This window comes from Pollachius pollachius (assembly GCF_949987615.1).
Source record: "Pollachius pollachius genome assembly, chromosome: 13".
Taxonomy (NCBI): Eukaryota; Metazoa; Chordata; class Actinopteri; order Gadiformes; family Gadidae; genus Pollachius; species Pollachius pollachius.
In genome coordinates this window covers 14,788,230-14,801,345 of record NC_136946.1, presented here as the reverse complement: position 1 = coordinate 14,801,345, position 13,116 = coordinate 14,788,230, and the positions used below count along the sequence as shown (strand labels likewise).

The 13,116-nt window shown below is 44.1% G+C and overlaps 1 protein-coding gene across 1 annotated transcript in view; it reads right to left on the bottom strand.

Moving 5' to 3' along the window:
• calcr (calcitonin receptor) overlaps positions 1 to 12,638 on the bottom strand; it is a gene marked incomplete at both ends in the record, with an annotated part of 29,185 nt that extends 16,547 nt beyond the window's left edge. The window contains 14 exons of the mRNA XM_079749386.1: positions 757 to 867; positions 999 to 1,155; positions 1,629 to 1,723; positions 2,524 to 2,634; positions 3,302 to 3,412; positions 3,646 to 3,805; positions 4,282 to 4,376; positions 5,177 to 5,287; positions 5,951 to 6,061; positions 6,396 to 6,546; positions 6,887 to 6,990; positions 8,890 to 8,997; positions 9,355 to 9,508; positions 12,594 to 12,638. Of these exons, the coding sequence (XP_079605512.1) occupies positions 757 to 867; positions 999 to 1,155; positions 1,629 to 1,723; positions 2,524 to 2,634; positions 3,302 to 3,412; positions 3,646 to 3,805; positions 4,282 to 4,376; positions 5,177 to 5,287; positions 5,951 to 6,061; positions 6,396 to 6,546; positions 6,887 to 6,990; positions 8,890 to 8,997; positions 9,355 to 9,508; positions 12,594 to 12,638 (1,624 nt within the window). The remainder of the gene's footprint in view (positions 1 to 756; positions 868 to 998; positions 1,156 to 1,628; positions 1,724 to 2,523; positions 2,635 to 3,301; positions 3,413 to 3,645; positions 3,806 to 4,281; positions 4,377 to 5,176; positions 5,288 to 5,950; positions 6,062 to 6,395; positions 6,547 to 6,886; positions 6,991 to 8,889; positions 8,998 to 9,354; positions 9,509 to 12,593) is intronic.
• Between the last annotated feature and the right edge of the window lie 478 nt (positions 12,639 to 13,116).

The following is a 13,116-nucleotide window of genomic DNA, read 5'->3' as shown; positions in this document are numbered from 1 at the left end:
TTTATTGGTACAATCCTTATTTAACAGTCACAAAGTAAACAGAGGTGAAATACTCCTCAAGGTGTTTGTTGTGCTTTCCCAAACAACCGCATTATAGGTGTTTGATCCGTTTGTTGCTAAAGCCAAACACCTGTTAAACATCTGTCTCTGATGTTGGGAACTTTAAATCCCGGCCTGTCCCTCTCAAAGCCACACACTGCCAAGAACTAAAGGCATATTTTCCAGTGGTAGTTTGGCCATGGGGAATTCCTCCACGGGGATTGAGGAAGGCCAACGGTCTAACACTAAATGAGCCGACTGGCAGCATGACTCCTTCAAAGGAACATCTCTATTTATTAAAGTAACATGTCTAATTATCTTCCATGATGGTGCCGCCATCCCTCAATGTGTCTTTTCTAAAAAGCAAGCAAGTGTTGCCTTTCGAAATGAATAAATGCCTGGGAGTTTTTGTATCATGCCTGATAGCTGGGATAGATGGTATTCCACATGCACCGTTGATTGATGAAGTAAAAAAATGAGATGTGTTTCCCACGGTTACAGCCGCTCCTGATATCAACGTTTTAAAAAGTTCAACTACTATTTTGCAGGTTAGGATTGTTTTTTTGCTGTGTTGAGTCAATATGGCCTGGGCGAGAGAAAAAAAAGGCTGGACAATCAATTTTCAAACGAAAAGGATGACTGCGTAGAATAGTTGCATGGTGCAGGTTGAGCCAATGCACGGTCAGCACTGAGCGGAAGGAGGTGGTTCACACTAACCGGTCGGGTCGAAGTCGTTGAAGTGGCTCGGACAGAACTGGGCACTGAATGTCCCCGCTGGAGTGTCATCCCAGCAAAGCCAGCCATCCCAGTTACGGCTACAGAAGTGGCCTGAGGGGAAAGGATGCCATGCCATGAGTATAAAACGTTTTACTGTCTACTGGAACCGTCTGCAGGGTTCCATTCACCCCTTTGGAGGGGTAACCATGCTGAGTTTTAAAGCAAACCCCCCCCCCCAGTACCAGTTTTGTTGTAAGCCGGGTCGCGGTTCATCTTCTCGAAGCATTTATACTGTCCGTCCAGGATCATCTTCCTGCTGCGTTCCTCCTCCTCCGTGTCGGCCAGCCCCGCCCGGGGCTCATCGGTGGGCTCCACAGCCTCCAGCTCTGGCCTGGTGGTCTGACAGAGGTCACAGGAAGTCAATATATGAACACACACACATACTTATAATTGTAAGTCATTCATAAACGACCCCACAAACACACATCACCTAGCACATACCTTACCCTATATAGCCATATAACACCACACACAACCTTGCAATTTCTCTGATTCTTTTTTTGTATTATCCTCTTATTCGTTCTATTGCTGACCTTAGCGGGAAAAAGCCTCTGCAGATTTTGTCCGTCAAGCCACTGGCACAAATTTTTATGTCTCTTCCGTTAAAACAAGCCATTAAAACAAGTAAACAAACCCACACTGTTGCTTTGTTCAGCAGAACTCCAGAACTACAGGGGGTCCTCACGTTTTTCTGGCTATTAAAAACGTATGTAATAGTTTTCTGTCTTTGTATTGGTTGTGAGTAATGTCTGGGAGTCATTGGTGATATAACACTGAATTAAGCCTGTAGAAGATCTTTACCAGGTCATTACCTCAGCATTACAGAGCGTATAGTTGGTCCAAACCCTGTTACTCTCCGGATGCCTGAACCACTGGCCGTTTTCGTCGCAGTTTTTCGTTGCCTTTCCTAAAATCACAGTTAAAATACGCATGAGTGTTTTTGTTCCCCTAAATCTTACTCCTACACATGAATCATGGTTCCAGGCAGGAGGTCTGTTTGAACAGTTTTAAATCCATTGATATGGTTACAGGCAGGGGCAGGGGGAATGAGAAACATCTAACTAATCATAATCCTACAGCCAGGTCATCGCTCCTGCTACCATGATGGGCCCTCTGCCCGACAGAACCCCTGCAGGATCAGGAGCTGAGCGCGTTGCACTTTATACAATATCACAGTTTGTTTCATTCTGAATTTAAGGCCTTGGTGGAAAAAAAGTTGATTGCCATAGACATATATCTTGGATTCATAACCTTTCACAATGTACGAGAACAGGGAGCATACTATATCAAGTTCAACCCAAAGGTGATGGATTATTGACGTTTCCATGCTACAAAGATTGCAAGATGTTTGCATTGACTATGCAGTTAAATGCTGCATTTATCATCTTGAAACGATAGGGGCTAATTCATTAGTAAGCAATCGTGTCTCATTTTGTGCAAGTAAACTATGTTAGGTTTTCGTTTCGACTTGGTTTCTTCTAACAGAAACAAAAGCAAAAAAAAACAGCTCAAATCCATTATTAAAGGGATTATTTTGAATCACTTGTTTTCAACGAAAAAACTAATTCACATCTTAAATTCCTTCCCAATACCTAGTTACATGGTACATACCAGGTCATCTTTTGATAACACCAGCGGAGTTAAAGTCACAGGTTTGGATAAGCATAAACACCTCCCAACATGGTTGACTCTCAGCCCACCCCTTACCTGAGGTGTTGAAGTCGGTAAAGTAGGCGGGACAGGGCTGTGAGCTGTGTGTCTCTGCTGGAGTGTCGTCCCAGCACAGCCAACCATCCCAGGTACGACCACAGAATGCTCCTAGAAGCCCCCGGGACCAGACCACCAACATACGCTCCGGTTAAGAAAACTCTTGTTCCCAGCCTACATGTTATGAATTACCATCGAATATATAGACCACCCCCACACCAGGCAAGAACCGCCATGTAAAAAATGCAGTGATTGCTGTTGGATACCTGGCCTGCTGTAGGGTGGATCTTGTTTCATTTTCTTGAAACATGCGTAGTCAGCATCCACGATCATTTCATTGGCAGGTCTGTATTCATTCTTGTGAAGTGGTGCCTGTGAAAAATGAATTCAGCATTTTAAATTCCTCCTTCTCTCTCTCTCGCTCTCTCTCTCTCTATATATATATATTTCTCTCTCTCTTGATCTCTCTCCAAGAACAGAGCGCCTGATAGAACTGCAACAGAATAAAACATATCCTGCTGTGTCTCATGAAAACACAAACTGTACCAGTACATTTTACCTGAGCGCTGCACCGCGTGTAGTCTGACCAGAACCGTTCGGTCCCAGTTTGGCGGAACCACTGCCCATCCTCACCACAATACCTAGTTGCGTTTTCTGGAGAAAACAGATTTTTAAATTAATAAATCATGTAGTAATAATGATGCTGTATGTGCATCCTTACAGCATAGTCATATTCATAAAAAATTTACAATCTGGTTCCATTTTCCTGACCCCTCACCTGTGGGGTCGGAGGTCAGAAAGTAGCCGGGACAGGTCTGAGTGCTGTTCAGTCCTGCCGGGGTATCGTCCCAGCAGAGCCAGCCGTCCCAGTTACGGCCACAGTATGCGCCTAGAACCAGGAAAAATAAAATGCATTAAGTCATGGTTGATTATTCAGTTTTTTCCCATGTTGTAATTGACCAGGTAAAGGTATATATGTATGTATGTATGGGATATTTGCCCAAGGTTGCCTTCAGGTAGACTGCAGACAATGGGGTTCGAACTTGGAACCATTTTGTTGGAAGTCAAACACCCTAGTCACCTAACCACTTCAGTCTTTCATGTCTCCCCCATCCCAAGTACCAATTTTGTTGTAAGCCGGGTCGCGGTTCATCTTCTCGAAGCATTTATACTGTCCGTCCAGGATCATCTTCCTGATGCGTTCCTCCTCCTCCATGTCCGCCATCCACCTCGCCCAGGGCTCATTGGTGGGCTCCACAGCCTCCAGCTCTGGCCTGGTGGTCTGACAGAGGTCACAGGAAGTCAATATATGAACACACATACATACTTATAATTGTGAGTCATTCATTAACGACCCCACAAACACACATCACCTAGCTCATACCTTACCCTATATAGCCATACAACACCACACACAACCTTGCAATTTCTCTGATTCTTTTTTTTGTATTATCCTCTTATTCGTTCTATTGCTGACCTTAGCGGGAAAAAGCCTCTGCAGATTTTGTCTGTCTAGCCACCGGCACAATTTTTTATTTATCTTCCGTTAAAACAAGCCATTAAAACAAGTCAACAAACCCAAACTGTTGCTTTGTTCAGCAGAACTCCAGAACTACAGGGGGTCCTCACGTTTTTCTGGCTATTAAAAACGTATATGCAATAGTTTTCTGTCTTTGTATTGGTTGTGAGTAATGTCTGGGAGTCATTGGTGATATAACACTGCATTAAGCCTGTAGAAGATCATTACCAGGTCATTACCTCAGCATTACAGAGCGTATAGTTGGTCCAAACCCTGTTACTCTCCGGATGCCTGAACCACTGGCCGTTTTCGTCGCAGTCTTTCGTTGCCTTTTCTAAAATCACAATTGAAATACGTATGAGTGTTTTTGTTCCCCTAAATCTTACTCCTACACATGAATCATGGTTCCAGGCAGGAGGTCTGTTTGAACAGTTTTAAATCCATTGATATGGTTACAGGCAGGGGCAGGGGGAATGAGAAACGTCTAACTAATCATAATCCCACAGCCAGCTCATCGCTCCTGCTACCATGATGGGCCCTCTGCCCGACAGAACCCCTGCAGGATCAGGAGCTGAGCGCGTTGCACTTTATACAATATCACAGTTTGTTTCATTCTGAATTTAAGGCCTTGGTGGAAAAAAAGTTGATTGCCATAGACATATATCTTGGATTCATAACCTTTCACAATGTACGAGAACAGGGAGCATACTATATCAAGTTCAACCCAAAGGTGATGGATTATTGACGTTTCCATGCTACAAAGATTGCAAGATGTTTGCATTGACTATGCAGTTAAATGCTGCATTTATCATCTTGAAACGATAGGGGCTAATTCATTAGTAAGCAATCGTGTCTCATTTTGTGCAAGTAAACTATGTTAGGTTTTCGTTTCGACTTGGTTTCTTCTAACAGAAACAAAAGCAAAAAAAAACAGCTCAAATCCATTATTAAAGGGATTATTTTGAATCACTTGTTTTCAACGAAAAAACGAATTCACGTCTTAAATTCCTTCCCAATACTTAGTTACATGGTACATACCAGGTCATCTTTTGATAACACCAGCGGAGTTAAAGTCACAGGTTTGGATAAGCATAAACACCTCCCAACATGGTTGACTCTCAGCCCACCCCTTACCTGAGGTGTTGAAGTCGGTAAAGTAGGCGGGACAGGGCTGTGAGCTGTGTGTCTCTGCTGGAGTGTCGTCCCAGCACAGCCAACCATCCCAGGTACGACCACAGAATGCTCCTAGAAGCCCCCGGGACCAGACCACCAACATACGCTCCGGTTAAGAAAACTCTTGTTCCCAGCCTACATGTTATGAATTACCATCGAATATATAGACCACCCCCACACCAGGCAAGAACCGCCATGTAAAAAATGCAGTGATTGCTGTTGGATACCTGGCCTGCTGTAGGGTGGATCTTGTTTCATTTTCTTGAAACATGCGTAGTCAGCATCCACGATCATTTCAGTGGCAGGTCTGTATTCATTCTTGTGAAGTGGTGCCTGTGAAATATGAATTCAACATTTTAAATTCCTCCTTCTCTCTCTCTCGCTCTCTCTCTCTATATATATATTTCTCTCTCTCTTGATCTCTCTCCAAGAACAGAGCGCCTGGTAGAACTGCAACAGAATAAAACATATCCTGCTGTGTCTCATGAAAACACAAACTGTACCAGTACATTTTACCTGAGCGCTGCACCGCGTGTAGTCTGACCAGAACCGTTCGGTCCCAGTTTGGCGGAACCACTGCCCATCCTCACCACAATACCTAGTTGCGTTTTCTGGAGAAAACAGATTTTTAAATTAATAAATCATGTAGTAATAATGATGCTGTATGTGCATCCTTACAGCATAGTCATATTCATGAAAAATGTACAATCTGGTTCCATTTTCCTGACCCCTCACCTGTGGGGTCGGAGGTCAGAAAGTAGCCGGGACAGGTCTGAGTGCTGTTCAGTCCTGCCGGGGTATCGTCCCAGCAGAGCCAGCCGTCCCAGTTACGGCCACAGTATGCGCCTAGAACCAGGAAAAATAAAATGCATTTAGTCATGGTTGATTATTCTGTTTTTTCCCATGTTGTAATTGACCAGGTAAAGGTATATATGTATGGGATATTTGCCAAAGGTTGCCTTCAGGTAGACTGCAGACAATGGGGTTCGAACTTGGAACCGTTTGGTTGGAAGTCAAACACCCTAGTCACCTAACCACTTGTCTCCAAAGTTGTCTAAAAGGTTCTGTGCATGAGATTATTTGTCGATGTGATATGAGAGTTTGTGATGAACTATCTGTTGAGTTCAGGCTTTCCGTTCCTCTGCAGCCTTCCGATAGACATATGAATGTACTGAACTACCTGGTTTGTTATAGGAGGACTCTTGTTCCATCCTCTCAAAGCATTTGTATTTGGCCTCCTGGATCAGTTGTTCCGGGTCGGCCGCTGGGCTGACAGTGGGCTCAGCAATGGGCTCTGCTGCCTCGTCGCTCAGCATTTGGTCAGCTGGATCCTGTTCAAAGCAGTGTTAAAGTCAACATTTGCAGTTTGCATCTGTGCATACAAACATACAGATTGATGCAGATTCACACATATTCACAACAAAGCACGGCAATGACCAAGCTTTTAATAATGCAAGCCGAGGCTCTTTTTAATTTAATCAAGGTTAGGATAGCTTTGGCCTGGATTCGCAAATCAAAAGTCAAAGAAATGGCTTGTGGACAAGTATTGTGGAAAGCAAAGATAAGATTAGCAAATAAACACAAACAAACAAACAAACCAACGACTGGCGCATCCGTCTCTCGGCGCAGAACTCCCTGTTCATTACAGAGGGGTAATCAATCTCCAATTACCTTTAATTTGTTCTTGGACATTGGATGACAGTTGGACCGGCCGTTATTAATGGAGGGACTCTGGACCCAATTACCCCATTTGTCACAATATTTGGTCGCTTTACCTGGAGAAAGAGAAGATGGAGGTAATTGCGCTTGATGTAATTTCAGATGCTGACTAATGGTGGCCTGACGCATACAGAATCCATCACAGAGATAATGAGGAGCAGGATTCTGTGTGGTTTTATCGAGTGCAGAATAGAGTGCTTTGTACCTTGATATAGTATAGCCTGGCATTGTATAGTATAGTAGTGTACAGCATTGGGTTAAACATAGTATAGCATAGTGAAGTATAGGATAACAGCAACCTAAAATACAATATCATCAGTACAAACGATTTAACCATTCACCAAGTCACTGTTGGAGGAAATGGGATCAAGTCCTGACAGAACAGAGCACGGCATGCCTGCTGAATAGCCTCTCAAGTCTCAACCGCAGTTTAGATCCCTATCCCGGGAAACATCAGGTCTCCGCAGTCACGGATAGTATTCTCTAGACCACATGTTGATCCCCGCCTTGGCTGCTCAGCTAAAGAGCTAGCCCACGCCACTCTCGTCCGTCGTCACCCGAGCCCAGCTGCCCCGTCTACCGGGCTAGACTCTGACAGCCCACCAAGCACTTTCCCTGTCCTGTCCCAACTGTGGTGTGCACATCATCATACTCTAATTCCCAGGAAGCTCCTACAGGGAGTATCTTTCTCTCTCTCGTGCTCCCTCTCTATCTCTCTCTCTCTCTCTGTCTTTTCTATCCCTCTCTCTAGCTCTCTCTCTCTCTCTCTAGCGCTATCTCTCGCTCTCTCTCTCTCTCTGACTTTTCTATCCCTCTCTCTAGCTCTAGCTCTCTCTCTCTCTCTCTCTTTTAACTCACTTTATTTTTTCTCTCTCTCTCTCTCTCTCTCTCTCTCTCGCTCTCTCTCTCTCTCTGTCTTCCCTCTCTCTGTACAGGAGTAGTCTACAGTTTTGGCCCGTCCGTCCCTCTCTCCTCATCCATCTCTCCCTTTCTCTAGATTTTCTGTGGTTCTTCAATCCCTCATCTCATCTCTTCCCCCTCTCTCAACCTTTGATGCTGTTGGTCTGCTCTTCTTAACTGCAAACTCTCTCTCTCTCTCTCTCTCTCTCTCTCTCTCTCTAACTCTCTCACCCTTATTTGCCCCTTGTCCACCACATGCATAACGACTCAGAACTTTCAGGGGATTCTTAAATCTCTCGTTTGTCAGTACGGTTCAACTTGTCGCAATGAAACAAACTGCGTCGGTGAACCTTCAACTTGTTTTCAATGGGACCACATGTCAAACGTTAAAACACATCTTGGCAGAAAATAATAAGTAATAAGAATAATGTGTCATGCTTTTGCACATTTGGTTCACAGTGAACAATTTATTGTCTAATGGAATAGTGTGTATTCTTGAAAGTCGGGTTGCATAACGCATAACGTCTAACATAATTTCAGAACTAATCGGAGAAAAGCTTAACCAATGTCTGACCTCTATGAAGCTTGACTCACAAGCTAGATTTGAGTCGCAGATGGTTTCACCAAAGCTCTTAATATCTGGGAGAAATCCATCACCTTTCTTTGGATTTGGGGCCTAGCATGAAGGGCTTTTGTTTTAGAAAGAGAGTCAATAAAACGACTTAACCAGAAATAAACTGTAGTTGCATAGCTAATGAGGGTTAAATATATGTGCGCACAAACACCCATGCACACACACACACACACACACCCACACACACACACACACACACACACACACACACACACACACACACACACACACACACACACACACACTCCCACACACAAACACACACACACACACACACACACACACACATGCCATCTCTTTCATTCCAATTCCCCACCTGCAAGTTGCAATTTGCCAACAACAGTGGAAAGGGACACATCCAAACATTCCAAGCCTTCCATGGTTTTCATGCAAGCATTCAGTGAGGGTCTATCGGTCCTACCAGGAGGGTCCATGTCAGGGGACGCTGCGCACTTCTTTGTCAAATACGTTCCAGCAGGACTCTCTTCCCAGCACAGCAAGCCGTCCCACATGCTGCTGCAGTACACACCTAGCACGGGGGGGGGTCAAACATCAGTACTACTCTTCAAGTTGTAAACAACAGACAGCAGTAGGACGACCATAAACCTGTTTCCTGTGGTGTGTACACGTCAGTGAGATGACCGAGATTTCTGGACGATCAGAATCCCTAGTCCCATGTAAATTATCGTTTGCTATAAAGTTCAGCTTGTTAACTTTGATTCAGCTTGGATTCAACAGCAGCAACCCCACACACAGGACTAACATCCCACCCACGCTAGGCTAGGTGACGAAAGGTCTGCCCCAGCATAGTTCCTCTCCTCCAGGCTAAGGAAAACCCTCCTCTCTCAGGGCATTAGGAAACATCCGGGCCATTTTAGCCCCTCACCGGTGGGCTTGGACGGTCGCTCTTCATTGGCCAGCTGGAGACAGCGCTGTTGAGCCTCTCTCTCTGCATGGCCTTGGCCCTCCTCTAGGTTCCTCCACCCAAACCCGGCTGAGGAGTCTGGGGCAGGATCGTCGCTGGCTGACGCCCTGCTCTGCTGGAACGGAGGAAAGGAGAGAAAAAACACACAAGAAGCTTCAGAGGTGTTGTGGTGGCTGTGTGTGTGTCTGTGTGGTGTGTGTGTGTGTGTGTGTGTGTGTGTGTGTGTCTGCGTTTGTGTGTGTATGACACACACAAAGCTTTTGTTCAATTCTAAATCACCTACCCCATTCTACATGTTAGGATTATATGGTGTTAGCATAGGATTTCAAAGGGTAAATTATACAGTGGGGCAAAAAAATATTTAGTCAGCCATCAATTGTGCAAGTTCTCCCACTTAAAAAGATGAGAGAGGCCTGTAATTTTCATCATAGGTATACCTCAGCTATGTGAGACAAAATGAAAAAAAAAAATCTAGAAAATCACATTGTCTGATTTTTAAAGAATTTATTTGCAAATTATGGTGGAAAATAAGTATTTGGTCAATAACAAAAGGTCATCTCAATACTTTGTTACATGCCCTTTGTTGGCAATGACAGAGGTCAAACGTTTTCTGTAAGTCTTTACAAGGTTTTCACACACTGCTGCTGGCATTTTGGCCCATTCCTCCATGCAGATCTCCTCTAGAGCAGTGATGTTTTTGGGCCTTCGCTGGGCAACACGGACTTTCAACTCCCTCCAAAGATTTTCTATGGGGTTGAGATCTGGAGACTGGCTAGGCCACTCCAGGACCTTGAAATGCTTCTTACGAAGCTTCTCCTTCGTTGCCTGGGCGGTGTGTTTGGGGTCATTGTCATGCTGAAAGACCCAGTCACGTTTCATCTTCAGTGCCCTTGCTGATGGAAGGAGGTTTTCACTCAAAATCTCACGATACATGGCCCCATTCATTCTTTCCGTCACACGGATCAGACGTCCTGGTCCCTTGGCAGAAAAACAGCCCCAAAGCATGATGTTTCCACCCCCATGCTTCACTGTAGGTATGGTGTTCTTTGGATGCAACTCAGCATTCTTTCTCCTCCAAACACAACGAGTTGAGTTTTTACCAAAAAGTTCTATTTTGGTTTCATCTGACCATATGACATTCTCCCAATCCTGTTCTGGATCATCCAAATGCTCTCTAGCAAACTTCAAACGGGCCCGGACATGCACTGGCTTTAGCAGGGGGACACGTCTGGCACTGCAGGATTTGAGTCCCTGGCGGCGTAGTGTGTTAGCGATGGTAGCCTTTGTTACTTTGGTCCCAGCTCTCTGGAGGTCATTCACTAGGTCCCCCTGTGTGGTTCTGGGATTTTTGTTCACCGTTCTTGTGATCATTTTGACCCCACAGGGTGAGATCTTGCGTGGAGCCCCAGATCGAGGGAGATTATCAGTGGTCTTGTATGTATTCCATTTCCTAATAATTGCTCCCACAGTTGATTTCTTCACACCAAGCTGCTTACCTATTGCAGATTCAGACTTCCCAGCCTGGTGCAGGTCTACAATTGTGCTTCTGGTGTCCTTTGACAGCTCTTTGGTCTTGGCCATAGTGGAGTTTGGAGTGTGACTGTTTGAGGTTGTGGACAGGTGTCTTTTATACTGATAAGGAGTTCAAACAGGTGCCATTAATACAGGTAACAAGTGGAGGACAGAGGAGCCTCTTAAAGAAGAAGTTACAGGTCTGTGACAGCCAGAAATCTTGCTGGTTTGTAGGTGACCAAATACTTATTTTCCACCATAATTTGCAAATAAATTCTTAAAAAATCAGATAATGTGATTTTCTGGATTTTTTTTTTCATTTTGTCTCTCATAGCTGAGGTTTACCTATGATGAAAATTACAGGCCTCTCTCGTCTTTTTAAGTGGGAGAACTTGCACAACTGGTGGCTGACTAAATACTTTTTTGCCCCACTGTATATGGAAAGCAAAGAAAAGTGTGTCATACGGTTGTCTCACTGAGTGCCAGGCTCATTCCTTTATTTGTAGACCTCACACGTTTAGAAATCCCAAAGACGTTGTTTCCTCATAATACTAGTACCAATCCTTTCTGAATCCACCACAAACCAATACAAAGGCAGGATAGGGTTGTGGGTTCAATTCCCAATGACCGCAGCCTACCTGAGCAGCGTGCCTAATCCCTACCTGCGCTGTTATTCACTGTTGATGGAAAAAGGACTGAAAACATCCTCATCAGAAAACCTGAGAGCGAAAAAATTAACCTTGAGTGAGAACGCTGATGTCACATGTAGCAGTTTAGCAGCCGTACATATGATGTCACTCCCAACACTGAAGTAAATGACGTCATACATACGACCACCAGGCCACCACCAATGTCAACGGTTGTGCTGAACAAGAAGAGCGCCAGCAGGGAAAAACAAAACGTTGTCGTTTTCCCTTCAAAGCAGAACCCTGGTGAACCAAAGTCCTTGCTTTTCAATCAAAGTCCAATGCCATCAATAATGTCTTCTTCTTCTTCTCTGGAATCTAGACCACACTTCAGAGGGCTGAATGAATAAGGACGGATAAAACATTAGGTCTACCCATTTGCTCAAGGACAGAGCTCTGCGTGTCCGAGGAGATGCAGAGACACAGTTGGACAGAGAAAGACAAACAAACTGTCATGTCACATTTGGAGAACGAAACGACAGAAAACCAAATAAATATTTCATCACGGCACACAGTTTTTGGAAGAAAGGGCAAATTGAGTTGCTGGCTACGAGACAAAATATAGAATATACTGCAGACTGCCCTAAGTTACCAGGGTCTCTGTTTCTCTGACGCTTAATCCGGTTTAAATGAAAGAAGAACAACACAACTGGGGTTCAATAACAACATTTTGCTTAAATTAGTCTAAATCGAACGAGATAAAAGGCCACACCCAAACACACTCTCACACACACATACACACACACCAACTAATGGATGGCCACCTTCTCTTTTATTATTTCCTTTGACCGATCGAGATTGCCAATTACCAAGCCTAACCAATTATCTCTGAAAGCCCAGTAAACTACATCCGATCGAATCATGCGATTTACTTTTTCTGCTGACTATAGAAGTTCACGACACCAAATCATATTAATGTGCCAATTTAAATTCCTTACTAGCAATGATAAACATACAGCATTATGCTAGGAATGAGAAAAGAAAAAGCTAATACAAGCTTACCCCCACCAATGGCATCAGGAACCAAAGGATGCTGATGAAGTTCATAGTTGCCCCCTTCCAGAATAATCTGTGGACATGATATAAACATAGCAAAGGGCTCAGACAAGCAAACAAAAATGTTGTGTTTCCTATTGTATTGAGTGTGTTTACCCGAAACCCAAGGCGATATAGCAGTACAACCCCAATCATCTGAAAAACTAAATACTGCTGCAGAGGCAGAGCGCAATGACATTTAGAAGCAATCAATGTTTTTGTGTGTCTGTGACGGGCGAACAAGGAAAATATTAAAGGTCCCTTGCATACTTATCTCTAGAATATTTTAGAGGGATGATGCATTGCCGAGGCAGTTGACGCCAATACTAGTGGAAAATCTTAGATAACAAGAGCATGGATCAATCCTCCAAATCTACTGATCAATTAATCAATCAATACGTGATGCGATATGTCTTCTTACAAAATCGGTGTATGTATTGTTTGTACTTGATTTATTATTGTTAAAAGTAGTTTATAGGACACAGCCTGC